Here is a 23939-nt window from a genome sequence, read left to right as displayed (position 1 = left end):
TTTATTGGTAAAGATATTGCCTCAAAATATGTTTGATATTTTGCTGCCTGTTGCTTCTTCTAAGATTTTTATGGCTTCCGATCTTACGTTTACCGTATTTTTCGGACCATAAGACACACCGGACCATAAGACGCACCAGTTTTTAGAGAAGGGAAATGAAGAAAAAAAGATTCTGAAACAAATAGTGTCCTAAAATATTTTATGTGCATTAAAACCCAACATCACAGTCATAAACACATGTAATCAACCCTGTAAAGTAAACAGCAGCATTTAGAACCATTTTAGAGCCGGGCAAGCACACAGAAACCACACAGAGCCGGGCAAGTAAAAAAACTTTTTTTTTAAAGTATATGTGTAGGCTATATTTGGACCATAAGACGCAGGGACTTTTTCCCCCCACTTTTGGGGGGAAAAAAGTGCATCTTATGGTCCGAAAAATACGGTAAGTTCTTTATCCATTTTTCAGTTTAGTTTTGTGACCTGGTTTCACTTTTTTGCATGTATCTGTCCCATTTTCCCAACACCATTTATTGAAGAGACTATCTTAACTCCATTGTATGCTCTTGCCTCCTTTGTCAAATACTTATTGATCATAATGGCTTGGATCGATTTATTGGTTCTCTATTCTCTTCCATTGGTCTGTATGTCTGTCTGGTGCCAATACCTGGCAGTTTTGAGAACAATAGATTTGTAATATAGCTTGATATCTGGTATTGTGATCCCTCCAACTTTGTTCTTCTGTCTTAGGATTGATATTGCTTTTCGGGATATTTATTTATTTATTTATTTATTTATTTATTTATTATTTAATTCCAGGAGAGTTTGTTCTAGTTCTGAGAAATATTCCACTGATATCTTAGTGGGGATGTATTGACTCTATAGATTGCTTTCGGTTATATAGACATCTTAATTATATTGATTCTATCAATCCATAAACAAGGGTTTATTCCGCCATGTGCTTATGTCTTCCTCTATCTCTTTTTTCACCATCCTGTAGTTTTCCGACTATAGTTCTTTTACCTCCATGGTTAAGTTTATTCCCAGGTATTTTAATTTTTTTGGTTCAATGGTAAATGGGATTTTTTTAAAGTTTATCTTTCTGTAAGTTCATTATTGGTATATAAAAAAACCCATAGATTTCTGGGTATTGATTTTGTATCCTGCTACGTTGCTGAATTCATCTATTAAGTCTAGTAGCTTTTTGATGGAGTCTTTGGGGGTTTCTATGTACAATATCATGTCATGTGGGAATAATGACAATTTTATTTCTTCTTTTCCAATTTGGATGCCTTTTATTTCTTCTTGTTCTCTGATTGCTATGGCTAGCACTCCCACTTCTATGTTGAACAGGAGTGTTGAGAATGGACATCTGCATTGTTCCTGTTCTTAAGGAAAATAGTTTTATTTTTTTTCCCCATTGAATATAATGTTGGCTGTAGGTTTGTCATATATGGCCTTGCACCCTCTGATGCCACTTTGCTGATAGCTTTTATCAAAAATGGGTGTTGGATTTTGTTGAATGCTTTTTCTAAGTCTATTGATATGATCATGTGATTTTTGCCTTTCAGGTTTTTTTATGAGTATGTTATGTATCACATTTATTGGTTTGCAAATATTGTACCAGCCTTGTATTCCTGGGAGAAATTCCACTTGATCATGGTGTATTATCTTTTTCAATATATTGCTGGATATGATTTGATAATATATTGTTGAGGATTTTGGCATCTTTTGTTCATGAGGGATATTGGCCTGTAATTCTCTTTCTTTGTACTGTCTTTATCTGGTTTTGGAATTAGGATAATATTGGCCTCAAAAAAGAGTTTGGAAGTGTTCCTTCCTCTTTGTTTTTGAAATACTTCGATGAGCATAAGTGTTAGTTCTTTGAATGTTTGGAAGAACTCCCCTTTGAAACTGTACAGACCTGGGCTTTTGTTTGGTGGGAAGTCTTTTGTTTTTGTTTTTAATTACTGCTTCTATTTTGTTAGTTGTTATTGACCTATTCAGTTTTTTTTTTATTCTTCCTGATTCAGTGTTGGGAGATTGTATTTTTCTAGGAATTTTTGTATTTCATCCACATTGTCCAGCTTTTTGGCATGTAGTTGTTCATAGTATTTTCTTACAATCCTTTGTATTTCTGTGGTGTCCATGGTTGCTTCTCCAATGTTTCTGATTTTATTTATTTGGTTTCTCTTTTTTTTTGTTTCTTGATTAATCTGCTCATCAATTTTGTTTATCCTTTCAAAGAATCAGCTCTTGTTTCATTGATTTTTTTTTTGTCTTTGTTATTTATTTCTGCTCTAATCTTTATTATTTCCCCCTTGCTAATGACTGGGCTTTTCTTGTTCTCTCTCTAAGTTGTAGGGTTACATAGTTTGTTGCTGTGTTTTTTTGTTTTGTTTTTGAGCTATGCCTGTGGTGCTTTTAATCTCTTAAGTAGTCTCAGGGCAAAGTGTTTTCCAATAGGATGTGGAAAAGATGTCCTCCCCTGTGTGAGGCAAAGACTCAGTCCAGGAAACTTGGAGTGTCTGTCTGATGAGCTCTATTCTCAGAGTCCCCAGTCCTGGGTTCTGCTCTCACAGCTCCAGTCCACTTTACACTCCCTCTGCCAGAGCACAAGATGGGTGGCTCCACAGGGAATTTTTGTGTGTTGGCCCTTCAAGAGGGTGCCTGACTTTCAGCTGCCACTCCCTGAAAGACAGCATTCCGCAGCTTTTCAAAGCTGCATGTTATGTGGGTACCCTAATCAGATTTGGTGCTCTGCTAGGGAGCTCAGCTTGGTGATTAGATTCCAGAGTTCTCAGTCGTACCCTTCCACATATGAGATATCTCTCCAGAACTTCACTTGTTGTCTGTGGGCACCTGGCCAGCCCTTTTGTAACTCTGCCCCTCCTACCCGTCTCTATGTGGTCTCCATATTCGTACTTCAGATATCAGGGTTCTCTCCTGTGATTTCCTTTTTTCTCTTATGTACTGTCTTTATCTCATGTTTATATATTTTCCCCATAAAACATCATCAAAAATATTTTTGCATCAAAAATAATTAAAAATTATGAAAATCCTATATTTAGCTAAATAAGATTGACTTAGAATAACTTATATCAATATCTTCTTCGTTGAAGAGAACTTTATACCAAATAGCTTAATAAAATCTTAGGAAATAATTCAATACATTCTAAGCGAAAGAGTAAGACATATACATAATATGCCTAGACCTAAATGTACAGTGACCACCAGGGGCATCTCCTGCATTGAGCGTCTGACCCCTGGTGATCAGTGCATGTCATAGCAGTCATAGCAACTGGTCATTCTGCTGTTCAGTCATTTTGCATATTAGCCTTTTATTATATAGGATGGTTCTTGTGTGTGTGTGTGGGGGGGGGGCAGTAACTTTTAAAGAATCATTTCTTGCCTTACAGAAGTTCATGTTGAAAATATAATTAGATGCCTAAAGCTTTCTGTTCTTTGTGGATTTTTAAATCTACTTAATAAGGCACAATTTAAATTAAGGTGTACATCATGACTATACAGTACTCACATTAACAAAAGCTATCTGACATTATTATTTTTGAGCATCAATGACATTAGTCTGAAATTAATATAACACTGTTTATACCATAAATTTTCATATACTGCATGAAATAAAATGTATTTTACAACATATTTTGATGAATGTTTCTGTATGCAGTTCTTAGAGGAGACATAGCTTTTCTTATTTCAATTTTGTTCTCATTTTACAGGATTCAAGCCAAAACTCGAGAATTTAGAGAACGACAAGCTCGGGAACGTGACTATGCTGAAATTCAAGATTTTCATCGGACGTTTGGCTGTGATGATGAGTTGATGTATGGGGGAATTTCTTCTTATGAGGGTTCCCTGGCTCTCAATGCCAGACCCCAAAGCCCAAGAGAAGGACATATGATGGATGCTTTGTATGCCCAAGTAAAGAAGTCTCGGAATTCCAAATCTTCACCTGCAGACAGGTAGGCTGTCGTGGGTTGGTGGGGGCCACTCTAGCCCAGGATCAGAGTCACTGGCACTCAGCGTGGCCTCATGCACACACCTAGAATCAAGGACCCCACTTGCGCTATGCTGAAACAGAGACCCCGCTGTGTGTGCTGAAATTCAGAGTTCCCTAGCACATGCCAGGAGTCAGAGTACCCTTGTACCCGCACTAAAATTAAATATTAGAGTGTCTGTTACTTGGTGCAACCTCACACCGAGAATCCGGGTCCCTATGTGTGCATGCACCAAGAATTGGAGCCACTGGCTCTTAGTATGAATGCACTGGGAATCCGGGATCCTAGGCGCTTGTGATGAGAAACAGAGACAAGTCACTTGTGCTCAGTGCTGCCTCTCACATGGAGAATCAGGGTCCCCAGTCTGCTTGGGGGACCGGGCTGCACAGTAGCACTGTGTTGGCAGCAGGTTCACTCCTACGCTGCAGAAAACAGACTTCTGTGTGCACTTGCCCAGAATTGAAGTCAGGTGGCACAGCAGTTTGGTTCTAGTGGGTATGGCACTGCCCACAGCCTGCAAGGAGGGGGATGGGCTTTGTGCTCACAGAAATCTGTGGCCCGGATGTCTGGATTCTTGGTGTTGGTGGGTCTGCAGCTGTGGTCGCAGGTCTCTGTCCCCAGTGGCTGCAGGGTCCTGGTTTTCGTCTGAGACCAGACTGGGTGGTGCTGAGGCCAAGATTCTAGTCTCAAGCAGCTCTGTTTTTCCTATCCTACACCTTTTGATAGGAGCATTTAATCCATATACATTTAGGGTTATTATTGATAGGTACTTATTTATTAACATTTTAATTCTGTATGGCTAGGTTTCTCTCCCTGTTTCTTCTTCTAATTAGAGCAGTTCCTTTAGTATTTCTTGTAATACTGGCTTGGTGGTGATACACTCTTTAGCCTTTTTTTCTTTCTTTCTTTTTTTTTTTTTTTTCCTGGAAAGTTCTTCATTTGACCATCTATTTTGAATGATAGTCTTGCTGGATATAGTAATCTTGGTCTCAGATCCTTGCTTTCCATTACCTTGGGTAGTTCATGCCATTCCCTTCTGGCCTGTAGCGTTTCTGTTGAGAAATCAGGTGTCAGCCTTATGAGATCTCCTTTGTAGGTAACAGTTTGCTTTTCTCTTGCCACCTTTAAGTTTCTTTCTTTGTCTTTAATTTTGGGCATTTAAATTATGATGTGCCTGAGTGTGGGCCTGTTTGGGTTCATCTTTCCTCAGGGTTCTCTGTACCTCTTGAACTTGTGTGACTTTTTTCTTTACCATGTTCTCTCTTCCTTCCTCTCTGTCTCTTCTGGCCCACCTACTCTTCTAATATTATTACGTTGCACATTGTCCCACAGCAACCTTAAGCTGTCCTCGTGCTTTTTTTTTTTTTAATACATTTTATTGATTTTTTTTACAGAGAGGAAGAGAGAGGAATAGAGAATTAGAAACATCGATGAGAGAGAAACATCGACCAGCTGCCTCCTGCACGCCCCCTACTGGTGATGTGCCCGCAACCAATGTACATGCCCTTGACCAGAATCGAACCCGAAACCTTTCAGTCCGCTGGCCAATGCTCTATCCACTGAGCCAAACCTGTTTCGGCTGTCCTCATGCTTTTTAATTGCTTTTTTCTTTTTGGTTCTCTGATTGAGTGATATTTTCAACTTTTTCTTCTAATTCACTGAGTCTATGCTCAGCTTCCCCTAACCTGCTGTGTATTTCATCCAGTGTGTTCTTTGTGTAATGCCATTCTATATCTAAGAATGTTCTTTTTTATACTAACTATACCTTTTTTTCATGCTCTTGAGCATCTTTACTATCATTACTCTGAACTCTATTTCAGATAAATTTCTTATCTCTGTTTCTTTTATCTCTTCTTCTGGATTATTCTCTAGAACTTTAATTTGGGTGTTATTTCTTTGTCTCCTCTTTTTGGCTATCTGTGTGGGTTTGTGCCTATGTATTATATAAATTCTCTACACCTCTAAATCTCTAGTACAGGACAGTATTAAAGGCTGTTTCTGACTAATTAATTAAATCAGGCAAAGACTCAAAGACTCCAGAGACCTCTTCTGCCTGTGGACTGATAGAATTCTGATGTGAATTGCCCCCCGAGGCAATGATGCTCAGGTGTGGTGAGAGTTTGTTTGTTTTTTCAACAAGTTGGGGCAGTTGCTTCTGCCTGGAGGCTAATTGTTATTTTTAATCTCTTAAGTGTACCCATTGCAAGATGTTTTCTAATAGGGATATCAACTGTCTTTCCCTCAGGCAATGTAAATGTCTATGTGGGAAAGGTACCTTATGCAGTGACTCAGTCAAGGAAACTTAGGATGTCTGCCTTTTGAGCTCTATTCCCTGATTCTCCAGTCCTCACTTTTGCTCTCACAGCTCCAGTTTACTTTCCCCTCTTTCTGCTGGCTCCACTGGGAATTTTTTTTCCATTGGCCCTTTAAGAGGGTGCCTGAATTTCAGCTGTCACTCCCTGGCAGATAGCATCTTGCTGCTTTTCACAGCCAGAAGTTATGTGGGTACCCTTCTTAGTTTCCGTCCTCTCTGCTGGAGGCTCAGCTTAGACCCCAGTGTTCTCTGTGCAACCCCCAGAATTGAGATATTTCTCCAGGACTTCAGTTGGCATCTGTGGGTCCCCGGCCACCCATTTAGTGCCTACGCTCCTCCTATCTGTTTTTATGCAGTCTCCACTTTTGGTCCTTGGTATCAGGGCTGTCGCCTGTGAGTTTTCCATTGATTATTCAGGAAATTTTTCTGTATTTTAGTTGTAATTCCAGTTTGTTCCTGGAAGCATGTTTGTGCAGCATCCACGTACTCTGCCACCATTTTAAGTCCTCTGCCAGCTATATTTAATAGAGGTTTGCAACGATAACAGGTAACCCTCAGGCAAACCCAAGAGGAAACATATTAAAGAACAGCAAAGGCAAAGTAGATCTTAAGGTAAAACTCTGGTCAGATATGTGTTCTGTTGTTTCTTTTTTTTGTTCATTTTGTTTTAAGTTTTCTTTATTGTTTTGTGGAAATCTGATGTTGGCTGTAATGAGTGATTAATGTAGGTTAATATAGGAGGCTTATGGTTTATTTACACTCCTGTCCTGTGATCACCTAAAAGGTTCACAGTACTTATCAAATAATACAGATGTGTCAAGATTCAAAGACTAAGGTTGTTATTAGTGACAGTGACATTTTCTTAAAAAACTTCTTACTGGGCTTTTGCTGTTTGTAGATAGTCAGATAGCATCTGAAGGTCATGAATGTCCATTGAAAGTTGTTTTCTTGGGAGAAAGAACAGGAGAAACTCTGGCATTGCCAATTAGTAACTTTTGGAAAAACTATAAGAAAATTAGTTATTGTGTAATTGGTCATTGATAAAAGTATTAATCATTTTAGCACCATCCACATCTGGTTTGAAAGTCTAAATAATAGTGGATGTGTAGTTGTTCCCAAAGCTCCGAGGTCTTGTCTGACATGAGAGTTGGTAGTTAGGAGGCATTTTTCTGGCTCCTGATGGCAAGAAACTATTGCTTTAAACCCCAGTTTACACCCTAGTGCCTGAAGGTTTCTGCAAATTTTCAAAAGGGCTTATGTGCTCAGAACCCTGTCTCCTACTGGGCTCCAGCATCCCTACCTTCATTTCTACTTGCATGAATGCTGACCTCACCTTGAAACTCAGCCTTCTGACTAATTTCCATAAAAAACTCACTCAGCAAAACATTCCAGAGAAGACTTAAGTCATGGGAAAGTCATGGGAATGAGTCACAAAAGCAGTGAATAGCTCAAAATCTCATAATAGACATTGCTGCATTCAGAAGGCTACTTGCTGAGGACTGTACAGTCTATGCATTTGTCCCTGTTCCCCCTCCCCCCAAAGGGTATTTGGACTAGAGCATTTCTTTTATTTTTAAAAAACACACACATTTTATTTTTTCCATCACTATGCATCCCCCCTATACTCTTTCCACCTCTAACCACCCTGCCTCCCTTTTCTGCAGTCATATCCTAGAGGGTTTCTAAGACATTTCCAACTCAAGGGAGAGAAGTTTTTTAAAGACGGATCAGAGAAATGTACATTTGGGTTTTTTATTTTATTTTATTTGTTTGTTTGTTTATTATGCAGAGTAAGATGCCCATTAAATGGTGATATTGCTAATCCAAAAAGTTGGGACTTAGCACACCTGTGAAGTACTTCTTCACCAACTGGAAATTTAACATAAATTTGATGAAGAAATAATGGCATCACCTCTATTGTCTATTTCTGACAGAGAGAAAACTATAGAAAGCTGTTTTTTAGACTTGAGTATTGTAGAGACTCTTTTAAAAGAAAAGACAGTCTTTTGATACTGCCATATAGAATTCAATTGTTTTGATTAAAATGTTACTTAAATGTATAAAAATAAAATAGGACTAAACTCATTTTGCTTACAGCCATAATACAACTATAAAACCAAACATCTTTACAAATTAAATACAAACAAAACAGCAAAACCATGACATCCAAATGAATGACATTAATTTAATATGGTCAATAATTGGTGTTTTTTAATCTAAACTCTTGCACAAATCATGAATATGGTGGCTGCTGGGTGGCAGGTTCCTTTGAGATTATTTGCGTGAAATCTACAAGCCAGGGGCTGCCTCAGTTCACCCTCTGTTTTGCTTAGTCCATCTCTGCAGTTCTTTTGCAGGTCGGTATGCAGTAATCTTCGGCCTGGGTGTGCTTCATCAATGCATTATTTATGCAGCAAGTCCAGCTTGCTTCTATTTTCATTAATAGATGTGAAAGAGAATAGACAGTGAAAGTAACATTTTTTGGTGCCTTCATATTTGTAAACTCAAATGGAGACAGTGAAATAACATACCAATAAGATGATCTAGAATATGCTTCTGTTAACTCTTTAAAAAATAATTATTTAAATGGAAAATAAAACTGAAAGGTCCTCAGAGAATATATTATATCTTATATGAGGAATATACATGACAAAGAAATTTCTATCAATTAACTAAATTTCACCCAAATTTGCAATTGGTGTCTGATGAACTTTACAATTCTGATTTTTTTATTTTATGGGAGTCTAGGCAGTCAGTTGACAATTTGAAGCATAGCCTGAATTTGTTCTGAGATTTTCCTTGTTCAGTGAGAAAGCAATATTCTGAATTTCATTGCTTAATCAATTTGATTGAACTTATAGTTAGAAATGTGGACCTGGTAGCTCCACATAGAAATAGCCAGGGATAATGTATTAAATGCTGTGAATTTAATGTTGAAATAGGGTACTCTCTCGATTTCATGTGTCATTTAAAAAATACTTTTTTAGGATAGCTTTATATGATGTCTGGAAATATTTCCATGCCTGTTTAATCTGATTGACTCACGAGTTCTTATCTGACTGTATGCTTTGGTCACAGTGTCATTGTTGCCAGTATTTATTCATGCCCTTGGTAACATTTTTATTTTTCCAAGAGAAGCTGACCCTACCCTTCTGTTAGATATGAATAACAAGGCTGGAATTCACAGAAATGTTGGTGAATTTATCTTTTATATTGCTCATAACTAGAGACCTCAACGATTTAGCTATTGTAAATAATTCATAATTCTATATTTATTTGGCAAGAGTGCATTTTCTGTTTGGTTGATATGTCTTCAGCTGGTGAGAATGCGATCTGATACGGTACTTTCTCTGTTCCCACCTTTCTGCTCCACTGTGGAAGACACTCCAGTTGCCTGTCTTATACCTCTTCTCTTTTCTTCCTTACTTAATAGAATCCTAATTTTGTTCAGGCTGACAATGTGCCCAGCTAAAAATTTCAATATTCCAGGTTCCCTCATAGTAAGAGGTGACCATGTGCCTAATGAGTTAAAAAGTGGGTCTAAGATGGGACTTCCTGCAAAGCTAGTTTTTTCCTGATTAAAGTGGCTCTGATTCAGCTTTTTCCTTTTGCCATTTTTCCTTCTCTCTTCCTGGAATTTTGATCAGTGCTCCAAGGTGGGGTTCACATGAAGGTCACATAGAGCAAGAAAGAAACAGCTTCATCCATTCCTGGCCGGTACAGCCTCTATTCCTTATTATCTTTGGAACTGAACCCCTTACTTTTTTTAAAAAGTATGTCTTTATTGATTTCAGAAACAGGAGGGGAGAGGGAGAGAGAGAGTTTGAAACATCAATGAGAGAGAAACATGACACCCCGACTGGTGATCAAACCCACAACCCAGGCATGTGCCCTGACTAGGCATCGAACTGGTGACCTGGCGCATGGGATGATGCTCAACCAACTGAGCCACACCTGCTTGGCATGAGTTCCTTACTTTTTAGGTCACTCTCAATCAGCTTTCTGTTTCATGGAGCCAATACCAATCTGAGTACAGTGAATCATGCACATAGGAGCTCAAAGAAAATCATCATTTTTAGATAAAAACAACTCCACAGAATTTTATAAAATTAAATGGACAGAACTCTCCATTGCTGGGCAATTAGCTCTTCTTCTTTTCGTTTTGTTTAGCTTTTACTTAAAGAAGTATTAATAATCAAATGTTTGCTAACATAGATCCTTAACCCTGACATACTACTATCTGCAGGCAACTCCTTCTGCTAGCAACTCCATTCTGCTCTAAAGTAGGAGACAGCTGAGTGTGAAGTACAAGACAATAAACTATGGAGCCACGCTGCCTGCATTTGATTCTGGGCTTTGCCACCATCAGCTGTGTGAACTCTATGCTTTATTTTCCTGAACTGCAAAATGGGATAATAACAGACTCAGTCCTCTTAAGCTTAGGGAGGACTGAGTGTGTTAGCACTTACAAAACATTTAGCATAGTACCTTGACCACAGTCAGCACTGTTGAAGTGTTTGATGTTGACGTTGCTATTGTTAGTTAGGAAGCAGGCACTTGTTCTTCAGAAAGCACTGCACTCTCACCTGGATGCAGAAACAAGCAAGGAATAAAAAACAAATTAATAAAAATAGGTTTTATTCCTTATACTTTACAAAGTTTGGGGATACAATTCAGTGGATACCTCTTCAGTCATTAAATAGCTTGATCTCTAAGTGTTCTCTATGAGTCACATCATATCATGAACAGTTTCTCTTTAACTTAGAATTTACTGAGTTTAGTAGAACAAATGCTTTGGCAGAAGAAATGCTTGGAATAAAAGTGCTGCAAATGGCTTATCTGAGAGTGACTTGGGGGACAGTGGTGTAAAAACATGATATCAATCAATTTCCATCTGTCCTTTGTCAATTTGGAAGTCTCCATTTTGTATTTTTATGGAATTATTTGAAATTCTTCATATTCTACTTTCATAAAATTTTTGCTGATTCCAAGCTTGTAATGCTCCATGGAGATATGGAGGCTTAAAGATCTCAAACCTAGTCTAAAATATTGATATTTCTATTATATAATTATCTCTAGGCAGGGCAGGGAGGCAGGAATCTTGATTTTTTAAAATTAAATATCCTATCTAATAAAGACACAATATGCAAATTGATTGTCACTCCATCACAAATCTGGTGGAGCCCAGTCTCCTCAGCCCTGCTGGAATTGTCCTTTTTAACCCTTGCCATGGTGAGGGGAGAGAAGACAACAGGGCCCTGCCTGCCCCTGGCTGTAGAGGCGAGCAGCAGGCAGGCCCTCTCGGAGAGTAGACGCCAGGGCCTGTGGCGGTGATGAGCAGGCAGGTCTGCAGAGAGCAGAGAGCAGGTCTGAGCCATCAGTAGGACATCCCCTGAGGGCTCCCAGATTGGAGAGGGTGCACGTCAGGGTGAGTGGCCGACTCCACCCCCATGCATGAATTTTTGTGCACCGGGCCTCTAGTATTTGGATAATACTAGTTAATAATATATGTTTCAAGTGTACAACTTTATTATACAGTATTCATATACTCCACCTTGTTGCCCATCACTTGAAGTCTAATATCTTTTCAAAAATGTTACTTTCACTGTCTATTCTCTTTCACATCTATTAATGAAAATAGAAGCAAGCTGGACTTGCTGCATAAACAGTGCATTGATGGAGCACACCCAGGCCGGAGATCACGGCACACAGACCTGCAAAAGAACTGCAGGGATGCACTTAGCATTGACCCCTTTTACTCTCTTTGTCCTATACTTACCCTCTGGTAACCACCATTTTGCCGTTCTGTTGTCTGTGTCTATGAGCTTGTTTGTTCATTTGTTGCTTTTTGTTTTATATCTCACATTAGTAGAATCATACAGTTCTTATCCTTTTCTATCTGACTTATTTCACTTAACATGACACTCTCAAGATCCATTCATGTTGTCAGAAATAGCAGTATTTCATCTTTTTTTGGCTGGATATCATTCCATTATATGATATATGTACCATATCTTTATCCAATTATCTATCAAAGGATACTTCAGTTATTTTCATGTTTTTTGGTTATTGTGAATAATGCTGAATGAACATAGGGATACATATTCTCTTTATGAATAAGTATTTTCAGATTTTGTCGGTAGATAGACATAAGAGGGATTGCTGGGCCCTATGATATCTCTATTTCTTTCTCTCTCTTTTTAGGAGAATCTATTGATATACTGTTTTTCATAGTGATTGCACCAATTTATATTCCTATCCAATGCTTGTTATTTCTTGTTTTATTGATAATAGCCATTGTAAAATATGTTAGGTGGTATCTCATTTAAGTTTTGATTATCATTTCCCATAGAACTAACTAAGCATCTTTTCAATTATCTGCTGTCTGTCTATGTCTTTCTTGTAAAAATATATTCAGGTCCTGTGCCCATTTTTTTAAATTGGATTGTTTGGGGGTTTTGTTGTTGTTGTTGTTACATTGTATTTGTTCTTTATATATCCTGGATATTACCTCCTAATCAGAGGTTTCGTTTGCATATATCTTTTTCCATTTAGTTAGTTGCTTTTTTAAATCTTCACAAAAGATATGCTCTCATTGATGAGACAGAGAGAGAGAGAGAGAGAGAGAGAGAGAGAGAGAGAGAGAGATCAGTTGCCTCCCATTCATGCCCCAACTAAGAATCAAACCCCAAACCTTTCAATGCATGGGAATGCACTTCAATCTTCTGAGCTATAATGGCCAGGGCTGCCTTTTTGTTTTGATGTTTTGTTTGCTGTGCAGAAGCTTTTTAGTTTGATGTAGTTTCATTCATTTATTTTTCTTTTACTTCCATTGCCTTTGGGGTCAAGTTCACAAAAACCCCTCTGAGACCAAAGTTCATAAGTTTAGTGCCTATGTTTCCTTTTATGTATTTAATTGTTTCAGGTCTTATATTCAAGTCTTTTATCCATTATGAGTTAATTTTTGGGTGTAGTGTCAGATAATACTCTTAGTTTCATTCTTTTGCTTTGACTTTCCAATTTTCCCAACACCATTTATTTAAGAGGCTTTCTTGCTTCCTTTGTCAAAAATTAGTTGCCCATATATGTGTAGATTTATTTCTGGGCTCAGATTCTACCAAACATTAAAAGATATAATACCTATCCATCTCAAATTTTTCCAAAAAATTAAAGAGGATGCAATACTTCTAACTCATTGTACAAAGCCAACATTACCCTGATACTAAAACATGGCACAGGCAACACAAAGGAATAAAATTATAGACCGGTATCTCTGATGAATGCAGATGCAAAAATCCTAAACAAAGTACTGGCAAATCAAATACAACAATAAATTAAAAAGATAATAATACATCACGATCTAGTGGGGTTCATGCCAGGGATGAAAAGATGGTTCAGCATAAAAAAATAAATGTGATACACCACATTAACAGAATAAAGGATAAAAATCATTGATTTATATTAATAGATACAGAAAGCATTTGACAACATCAATTTGTGATTAAAACACTTAATAAAATGGGTATAAAAGGAAAGTACCCCAACGTACTAAAGGCTATAAAGTATAAGTACCCCAACGTACTAAATAAAGGCTATCTATAGCAAATTCTCTGCCAATATCATACTCAGTGGTGAAAAATATGAAAGCTTTTCCTCTAAGATCAGGAATAAGACAGAAATGTCCATTCTCACCACTGTTGTTCAATGTAGTACTAGCCAGGGCAGTCAAGAAAAAGAAATAAAAAGTATCCATGTAGGGAATGCAGAAGTAAAACTGTCACTCTTCACAGATGACATGATTGTATATATATATCAGTGGTTCTCAACCTTTCTAATGCCACGTCGCTTTAATACAGTTCCTCATGTTGTATTGACCCCCAACCATAAATTATTTTCATTGCTTCTTCATAACTGTAATTTTGCTATTGTTATGAGTCATAATGTAAATATCTGTATTTTCCAATGGTCTTAGGCTACAGCAGCGGTTCTCAATCTGAGAAAGGGATCACAACCCACAGGTTGAGAACCACTAGCTGGGTCGCCTAAGACCACCAGAAAGCACAGATATTTACATTACATTTCATAACAGTAGCAAAATTACAGTTATGAAGTAGCAACAAAAATAATTTTATGGTTGGGGGTCACCACAACATGAGGAACTGTATTAAAGGGTCGCGGCATTAGAAAGTTGAGAACCATTGGTATATATAGAAAACCCTAAATACTCCACCAAAGGACTATTAGAAACAATAAACAAATATAGTAAAATTGCAGGATACAAAATCAGTGTATAAAATTCTATTGTGTTTCCATCTACTAAAAATGAAATACCAGTAAAAGAACTGAAGAAAATGATCCAATTTACAATTGCAACAAAAAGGATAAAATACCTTGGCATAAACTTAACAAAGGAAGTGAAACTTGTGTACTGAAAACTATAAGACATTGTTGAAAGAAATTAAAGACACAAAGAAATGGAAAGATATTCTATGCTCATGGATTGGAGGGAAAAAAAAACATTTTTAAAATGGCCATAGCTGTAAAGCTATATACAGATTTAATGTATATAATGTATATTTAATGTAAATCCTAGTGGCATTTTCCACAGAAATAGAACAAAACCAACAAAAAATCCTCAAATTTGTATGAAATCACAGAAGACCCTGAATAGCCAAAGCAATCCTGAGGAAAAAGAACAAAGATGGAGTTAACATACTCCCAGACTTCACACTATATTGCAGAGCTACGATAATCAAAACTATTGCCTTGGCGAGAATCATGATCTTAAGAACTGTCACAGAGAGGGTTCCAAAATAGTGACTTTTCAAATTTTAGCATGCATACAAAGGACCTGGATGACATGCTTTGCACAGATGCAGTTTTGTTGACCTCTCTGAATGGAATAGTACGCAGCTATATAAAAAAAAAAGGGGAACTTTTACCATTTGCAACAGCATGGATGGAAATGTAGAGTGTTATGCTAAGCGCAATAAGCCAGTGGGAGAAAAATAAATATCACATGATCTCACTCATATGTGGGATATAATGATCAATATAAACTGATGAACAAAGAAGTATTCTGATTCAGTAGATCTGGTTGGGGGCTAAGAAACCACCTTTTCTTTTTTCTTTTCTTTTCTTTTCTTTTCTTTTCTTTTCTTTTCTTTTCTTTTCTTTTCCTTTCTTTTCTTTTTTATTGTTAAAGTATTACATATGTCTTCTTTTTCCCTGATTGACTGACACCTGGCCACTCCCACCCCTGAGGACAAGCTCCCACTGCCACCCCAGTGTTTGTGTCCATTGGTTATGTGAATATGCATGCATACAAGTCCTTTGGTTTATTTCTACACCCCCTGCCCTATCATTTGTCTCTGGATCTATGTTTGTTCATCAGTTTATATTGATCATTATATCCCACATATGAGTGAGATCATGTGATATTTATTTTTCTCCCACTGGCTTATTGTGCTTAGCATAACACTCTACATTTCCATCCATGCTGTTGCAAATGGTAAAAGTTCCCCCCCCCCTTTTTTTTATAGCTGCGTACTATTCCATTGTATAGATGTACCACCATTTTTTAAATACACCCTTCTTGTTGTTTTGATTTGCATCTCTCAGATGATTAGTGACTTTGAGCATGCTTTCATATGTCTCTTGGCTTTATACATGTCTTCTTTTAAAAAGTGTCTATTGAGATCCTTGGCCCAGTTTTTGATTGGGTTATCTTCCTTTTGTTAAATTGTATGAGTTTCTTGTAAATGTTGGAGATTAAACACTTACAGGAAATAACATTGGCAAATATGTTCTCCCATGCAGTGGGCTTTCTTGTTGTTTTGTTGATGGTTTCTTTTGCTGCGCAGAAGCTTTTTATTTTGATGTAGTCCCATTTGTTTATTTTCTCCTAAATTTCCATTGTCCTAGGAGCTGTATCGGTAAAGATATTGCTATGATTTACATCTGATGTTTTGCTGCCTGTGGATTCCTCTAATATTTTTATGGTATCTCGTCTTATGTTTAAGTCCTTTATCCATTTTGAGTTTATTTTTATGTATAGTGTAAGTTGGTGGTCTAGTTTCTTTCTTTCTTTTTTTTCTTTTTTTTTTTTTTTGCATGTATCTGTCCAGTTTTCCAAACAGCATTTATTGAAGAGACTATTTTGACTCCATTGTAAGCTTTTCCCTCCTTTGTCAAATACTGATTGAGCATAATGGCTTAGGTCGATTTCTGGGTTCTCTAAAAACCAATGTTCTCAAAACTGCTGGAGCTGGCACAAAAACAGATATATAGACCATTTGTGCCAGTTCCAACAGTTTTGAGAACATTGGTTTTGTAATATATTATAGCTTGATATCTGTAATATACAATAGCTTGATATTGGTTTTATAATATGGCTTGATAGTTCCAACTTTGTTCTTCTTTTGCAGGATTACTGTGGCTATTCAGGGTCTTTTTTTATTCCATAAGAATATTTGGAGAGTTTGTTTTAGGTCTGTGAAATATGCCTTTGGCATTTTAATGGGGATTGCATTAAATCTATAGGTTGCGGTGGGCAGTATGCACATTTTAATGATGTTGATTCTACCGATCCATAAACATGGTATGTTCTTCTAATTGTTTACGTCCCATAGATTTTGGATTGTTGTGTTTTCATTGTCATTTGTTACCAGGATGCTTTTTATTTCTTCTTTGATCGTTTTGGTAACCCAATCATTGTTTAATAGCATGCTATTTAACCTCCAAGTGTTTGATTTTTTTTCCATTGTATTTATTATGGTTGATTTCTAATTTTATGCCATTGTAATCTAAGAAGATGCTTAATATGATTTCTATCTTCTTGAATTTGAAGAGACTTTGCCTATGTCCCAATATATGGTCTATCTTTGAAAATTACCCATGTGCAGTTGAGAAGACTATATTCTATGGCTTTCGGGTGAAATGTTCTGAAGATGTCAATTAATTCTATCTGACCTAGTGAGTCACTTAGGATTGATGTTTCTTTGCTGATTTTTTTGTTTACAGGATTTATCCTGTGGTGTTAGTGGAGTATTAAAGTCCCCTACTATGACTGTATTGCCGTCAATCTCTCCCTTGATATCCAGAAGTTGTTGTTTTTTTTGTTTTTGTTTTTTTATGTATTTGGATTCTCTTGTATTGGGTGCATATATGTTTACAAGAGATACATCTTCTTATTAGGATCCACCTTTTCAACAAGCTCTTCAACTGGCTTTTATACCACCAGCCCATGCACCCTTTGAAAAGCACTGCTTTGGGGCTAATAAAAAAACAAATTGGGAAGCCAATATAAGTTAGTTTATTAAGGCCTTTTAACAGTGAAGCTGTGAAATCCTATATAATAAAAGCCTCATATGCAAATGGTCCCCTCAACTGGGAGTTCGACTGCTTGCTATGATGTGTGCTGACCACCAGGAGGTGGCACGGAACATGGCAGGCGCCAGCGATGCAGCCCTAGCAGCAGGCAGCAGTAGAAGCACTGCTGGCCCTGAAGGGCCCCGAGGAGAGCAGGACCATGGTGGAATGGTGGAACAGGTGAGTGGGTGGCACCAAGCCAAGGCTGGTACGAACAGGGCTGATAGCCCCACAGATGGCGACCAGCAGCTGTGGCAAGAGGCAGGGCCACTGCCCAGCTCCCAGGCACTGAGAATGTCAGGCTGGGACCCAATGGCTCAGGCAGAGGGGGCACGTGGAGGTATGGGGGCCCAGGTGCTGTCTAGGGCCCAAAAGTCAGCTGGGGCTTTCTTTTCCATGAATTTTGTGCACCAGGCCTCTAGTAAATTATATTTCTATATTGGACACAGTCTTATCTTGGCATTCATAAATTTCCATTGTTCACCTAATAATCATTTTATTTAAAAGGTAGCCTGCCATTGTAATATTTGTAAACATTATTAAGTATTTCCTTTTTAAATTAATTAATTTTTAATCCTCCCCTGAGGATATTTTTTCCAATGATTTTTTAGAGAGTGTAAAGGACGGAGGAAGGAGAGACAGAGAGATAGAGATAGAGATAGAGATAGAGATAGAGATAGAGAGAGAGAGAGAGAGAGAGAGAGAGAGAGAGAGAGAGAGAAACATTGACATGAGAGAGACACATGGATCGGTTGCCTCCTGCTTGTGTTCTGACTGGGGCCAGGGATTGGCCTGCAACCAAAGCATATGCCCTTGAGTAGGAATCAAACCCACAACCCTTCAATCTGTGGACCAATGCTTTAACCACTGAACAAAACTAGTCAGTGCTATGGAGTATTTTTTTACACCAATAAATTTCTTTTCATAGGAGTTATACAATTTCAATTAAAAAATTTAGTATGCTTTGAACTCAAACAAATGATGAAATAAATGCTGGTCAATAATGCTTTTTTTATTATTATTAACTTGAGGCCACAATGTAATTCATATTTTTATATCCAGATATCAGAATCTGTAGTTAAAAACCTCACAGAAAGATAGCTCTAGTTGACATTTGCTAACTGTCACTATACAATCATATGCCACCAAGAGTGCATTGTCCTCACATATAATTGAAATAGGTACTGTGTTGCTATAAATCTAAAGAGCAGGAAAATAGTAGGCTACCCTCCCCTGCTTGTTGAGGGCACCTTAATGGAAACGTAAATACCATAATCATTTGCTTTTTACATGTTTTTTACCACTAAGAGAAAAATGATGATTTTAAATGAAAAGACCTTAGTGAACTTGTTTTTCCATCATTAAAACTGGAATCCAGCTGTGTCAAAAGGAAGTCTGCCAAACACAGAAGAAAACTAATTTCCTTAGACACAGACAGTTATTAAATGTGTATTCTTTTAAAAATGTTGGGTCATAACAAAGTTGTATTTGCTATTCAAAAAGTTAAATACCAGTTTATTTACTTACATTTACTTGGCATTATTTATCTCTGCTTTTCTTGAAATGTATGGAAGTAATTCTCAAAGGTAGTCAGTCTCATTGTTGTATGAGTTCTGCATGTTGTAGCTATTGCCATTGTTAATTAACGTGCTCTGCCTTGGCCCCTCTCCAGGTCCTTAGCTGACCATTTCTTAACATGGCCAGTTCCATTCACCTCAGCAAGTGTTCCAAACTTTGTTGTTCCTTCAACATACGTCGCATCTTCACACCTACCACCCACTTACATCTGCACCTAGGCTACCTCTTTCTCTGCTTCCAAGCCAGCTCTGTGAACACTGCCAGATTTCCACCCTCTTACTGCCTCTCTACCTTTCCTTCAGCCTGTGCCTCTCCGCTGACACTTCTGCATAGCTGGTAAACATGCTAAGAATGTAAAATGTCTTTATCATGTTAAGAAAATACTTTTTTACCTCTAACCATTTTCCTCTTCACTTATAATCCAAACTTGTTGAAAGATTAATCTAGATTTGATATTGACTGCTGCATCTTCTTTCCCACATCTTGTTCACTTTGGTAGGCAGAATAATAGTTCCCCAAAGATATCCACACCTTAATCCTTGGAATTGTGAATGTGTTACTTCACACAGCAAAAAGGACATTGCAGATCTGATTAAGTTAAAGATCTTAAAATGGGGAGATTCTCTTGGAATATCCAGATGGGTCCATTGGAATCTTTTTAAGTGAATAAGGGGCCAGGAGAATCAAAGTCAGAAAGGGTTTGGAGATGCTAGGTGGCTGCTAGCTTTGAGATAAGGATGCAAGTGGGTTCTAGGAACTAGAAAAGGCCTGGCTTCCCAGAGCCTGTAGAAGGACCTCAGCCCTTCCCACACTTTGATTAGGCTCAGGGAAACCCATTTTATCAATAGACTTCAACCTCTAGAACTATCCTATATAATACTAGTAAAAAGCTAATATGCAAATAGACCAAAAGGCGGAACTGAATAACCAGTTGCTCTCACATGTGCTGACCACCAGGAGGTGCATGCAGAACATGGCAGATATAGGCAGCAGGTGGCAGAGCATGGAACATGGGTTATCAGCTGTGGCAGGATGGTAGAGCAGGTGAGTGGGGGTCGGTTGCTGTCATAGGGCTGAGACTCTGGTGGTTACTGAAAATTCTTTGCTCCCATGTACCACTGTCCTGCCTAGCACTCTCACTTGCTGCTGGTGGCTGGCTTGCTGCCCTGCTGACACCCACTGCTGGCACTGGAGCCACCACTCACAGTCGCTGTCAGTGCCCAGTGCCAGCCCTGATTGCTCAGAACTGTCAGTGGGTACCAACAGCATCTGTCTGCCCCAGTCTCCCTTCAGGGCTTCTCCACCTTCCTTTGCTCCTGAGAGATGATCGGGGCCAGCACCTCTTGCACTGCAGCTGGTGCTGGAGCCACCGCTTGCACCCCCTGCCACTGCCCTGAGCCGGTCCCAATCACTTGGCACTGTCAACAGGTGTGAGCGGCAGCTGCTGGCTCTGATAGCTCCTGAGGCTTCTCCCTCTTCCCCTGTTCTTGAGGGGTGATTGGGGCAGCAGCTGCCACTTGCACCCACTGATGGCACCAGCCCCAATCACTTCACACCATCAGTGGGTGCAAGAGCAGTGGGGGGAGCCAGGCTGTGGCCAGACTGGGAACCAGGGGCCATGGTGGGAGGGGCCAGGCAGGAGCACAGAGGATAGGCCAGACCCACTCCTGTGCCCACCGCAGCCTCGAGGCCCACAGTTCCTTTCAAGGTGCATGAATTCATGCACTGAGCCCCCAGTAATATAATATATACGTATTATCATAAGGCACTAGTTTGTGGGCGCTGGTTACAGCAGTTAGTTTCCTAATGTCCCCTTGATTCCTAATTCAGTAAGCACTGCTGTTCTTTTCATTCCAGATCTCTCTCTGGTATTCCTGAAACTGTTCTCTTAACTTCCATGGGTGCTACTGCCATCTCTTGCTTCCGCCTTGCTTTCTGACTATTTCTTAACTATCTCTTTAAAATTCTCTTCCACTTGCCCCCTAATTTTGAATTCCGTAGGAAAATAGCTCAACTCCACTGATATACCCTAGGTGTCCTTTTGGATTGATTTAACTACCAGTTGGCACTGGTTAGTACCAGTTCCTGGAGCTAAGGATCAGCTGGGAAAGTGTGCTTCCTGTGTCTCTCAGGCACCTAAATACCTAAATCCAACTTAATTCAAAACCAGATTCATAATTTTCATTCCAAACCTCCTTTAGTTTTATGAGCCTAATGTCAGATAATGCTATCACCACCCACACATCTGCACAAGCCTTAAGCCTTTCTTTTGCTTCCAGCTTTCCCCATGGTTCCCCATTCACCCTCCACTCCCCTACCCCCTACCCCACGGATCAATCAGTGATAAGATCTACCAGTTTTACATTCTAAATCACCCTGAATCTTTTCTCTCCCTCCGTACCACCACACATGGATATGAGAAGTAGTTTCCTAATTTTCCTCCCTGCCTCTATCCCTGCTCTCCTCAAATCCCTACTTCACCCAATAGCTGAAACTTTCTATCTAAAATAGAAATATGACATCTCATTCTCTAGTTTTAAGATACCCCATGGTAGTTTATTGTCTCCACGATGCAGTCTAAGCCCTCAGCATGGTGTTTGTGGGCTCTGAGACCTCCCTTTTCAGACTCAGCCCTAATTATATCAGATTACGTCATATTGGTTCATGTCATACTTTTCTAATGAAGACTCAGTCTCAAAGTATAAATCTATACATGTGTAAATTAAGTGGCTCTGGTGTTATATGTTTTGTAAATGTTAAATCTTGGTGAGTAAAAACAAGTAATCACCATCCATTAAGCTATTCTAATATAGTTAGAGATGCATCAGTGAAATTAAAGGCTGAGGTGGCATAAGCAACCCAACAAATGAAATCTTAAGACTAATGACACCATTAATAAGGGCATGGCTAATTGTAAAGCCTTCTTGTTTAATTCTTTTTGTTGATTAACATTGCCTAAAACTACAATTTATTTGTAGAAGAAATGTGTAATAGGTTGTTTTTTTATATATTTATTTTAACCTTAGGGAAAGTTTAAATATTCTGTAGAAATATGAGAATAACAGAAAACTACTTTAGACCTTGATAGCAGTCATCAGGCAAATAGTCTTCCAGCAGAGAGGTTTTTTTTTTTTTTAAATTTATTCTTTTTATTTTATTTTAGAGTCTTTTCCTCTTCAGGGCACTGAGCTTTTGGGTCTTTGATGATGAGCTGACCACACTGTGATCAAAGTCTCCTTGAGCTGCATTGTATTTCATTTGACTTTAGTCTCTAACAGATGCTCCAAGATCCTGCTTACCTGAAGATTGGCATGATAACTCATCTTATTATTGGACCCAAACACCTGGTTCTTCCATTACACAGGCCAAACCCACAGATTCCAGTACCCAATCTTATTGGTATAGTGGTCTGAGGTTGGTGTTATTTTCTTTCTTACTCCTGCACGAGGATGAAATATCAGTCAAGTTCAAATTTAAATTCATGAGAATTTATGTGAAACCCTGTTGTGAGATGTATTTTCAGCTTCTTAGGAGACTTTGTCAAGACTTGAATCTAAAATCCATTTTAATTTTTATTTTTGTTAATCCCCACCCAAGGATATATTTTTTTTTCTATTGATTTTTATAGAGAATGGAAGAGGGCAGGGGGTGGGGGGGTGGGAGGGAAGAGACAGAAAGAGAGCAAAAAGATGAATATATATCAACTAGTGACCCAGAGCACAAAATCATGCGAGACCCAGACCCGTGGGAAATTGTGCGAGACTCAGGACCCCAGAACCCGCCCCGCTGCGGGACATAGCCCTGCCCACCCACGCACGCCTCGCGTGACCAGTCTTTGGTCGTTACAGCATTAGGGCCACTGGGTTTTTATACATAGATGTGAGAGAGACATATCAATTGGTTGCCTGAGTTCTGACCAGGGCTCTGAATCAAACCTGCAACCCTTTGACTGGGAATCAAACCCAGGACCCTTCAGTCCCCAGGCTGTTTGTTTATTTTAAATATTTTTATTGATTTCAGAGAGGAAGGGAGAAGGAGAGGGAGATAGAAACATCAATGATGAGAGAGAATCATTGGTTGCCTGCCTTCTGCATGCCCCTATTGGGGATCAAATGGGCATGTGCCTGACTGGGAATCGAACTGTGACCTCCTGGTTCACAAGTTGATGCTCAACCACTGAGCCGTGCTGACTGGGTTCACAGGTATTTTTAAAACTGAGTTTTCAGTATCAGTTTATGTGTTTCCTTATTACTTCTTCCCAACAGCCTATACGGGGTTTATATTGTAGAATCCTTAGAAATGCAGTTTTAAAAATATATGTTCTCAAAATACTTTGGGGCCCGGTAATTGTCTCCAAGATGATTCCTTTGGCAAGGGGCAGGGTAGGTGGCTAGCTCTTTGAGCTTAACTGTTTTACAAGTAAATTTACTACAGTGACTAACTGGGAGGGAGGAAGAAAAGGTGACTGTCACCATTTTCCCCACAGGAGCTAGGGTGGGCTTGTTGGAGTGCATTCTGGAGACTGGTTGGGCTTTGCCTAGGGATTGCCCAGTGTCCCCCCTTTGGGGGGAAATGACTGGGAGGTGTATAACAGGATGGGATGCTGACAGCTCCCTTGGACTCTGGGTGCCAGCTGTGGCCTTTGGTGGTGGCTCTGCTTT

General features: G+C 38.8%; 1 protein-coding gene across 30 annotated transcripts in view; it reads left to right on the top strand.

The window, feature by feature from the left end:
• The window catches only part of PARD3 (par-3 family cell polarity regulator), a 569056-nt gene that overhangs the window by 387721 nt on the left and 157396 nt on the right, over positions 1 to 23939 (top strand). For 29 of the 30 annotated variants that reach the window (XM_045586290.1, XM_036454403.2, XM_036454413.2 and 26 more), the window contains one exon: positions 3738 to 3980. In XM_045586290.1, coding sequence (XP_045442246.1) covers positions 3738 to 3980 — 243 coding nt within the window. Of the gene's footprint in view, positions 1 to 3737; positions 3981 to 17526; positions 17654 to 23939 lie in introns of those variants that run through there. The other variant, XM_045586313.1, reaches the window with a different exon arrangement.

The sequence above is a fragment of the Pipistrellus kuhlii genome, unplaced genomic scaffold (genome assembly GCF_014108245.1).
Source record: "Pipistrellus kuhlii isolate mPipKuh1 unplaced genomic scaffold, mPipKuh1.p scaffold_m20_p_1, whole genome shotgun sequence".
NCBI lineage: Eukaryota > Metazoa > Chordata > Mammalia > Chiroptera > Vespertilionidae > Pipistrellus > Pipistrellus kuhlii.
This window is presented reverse-complemented; position numbering and strand designations above follow the sequence as displayed.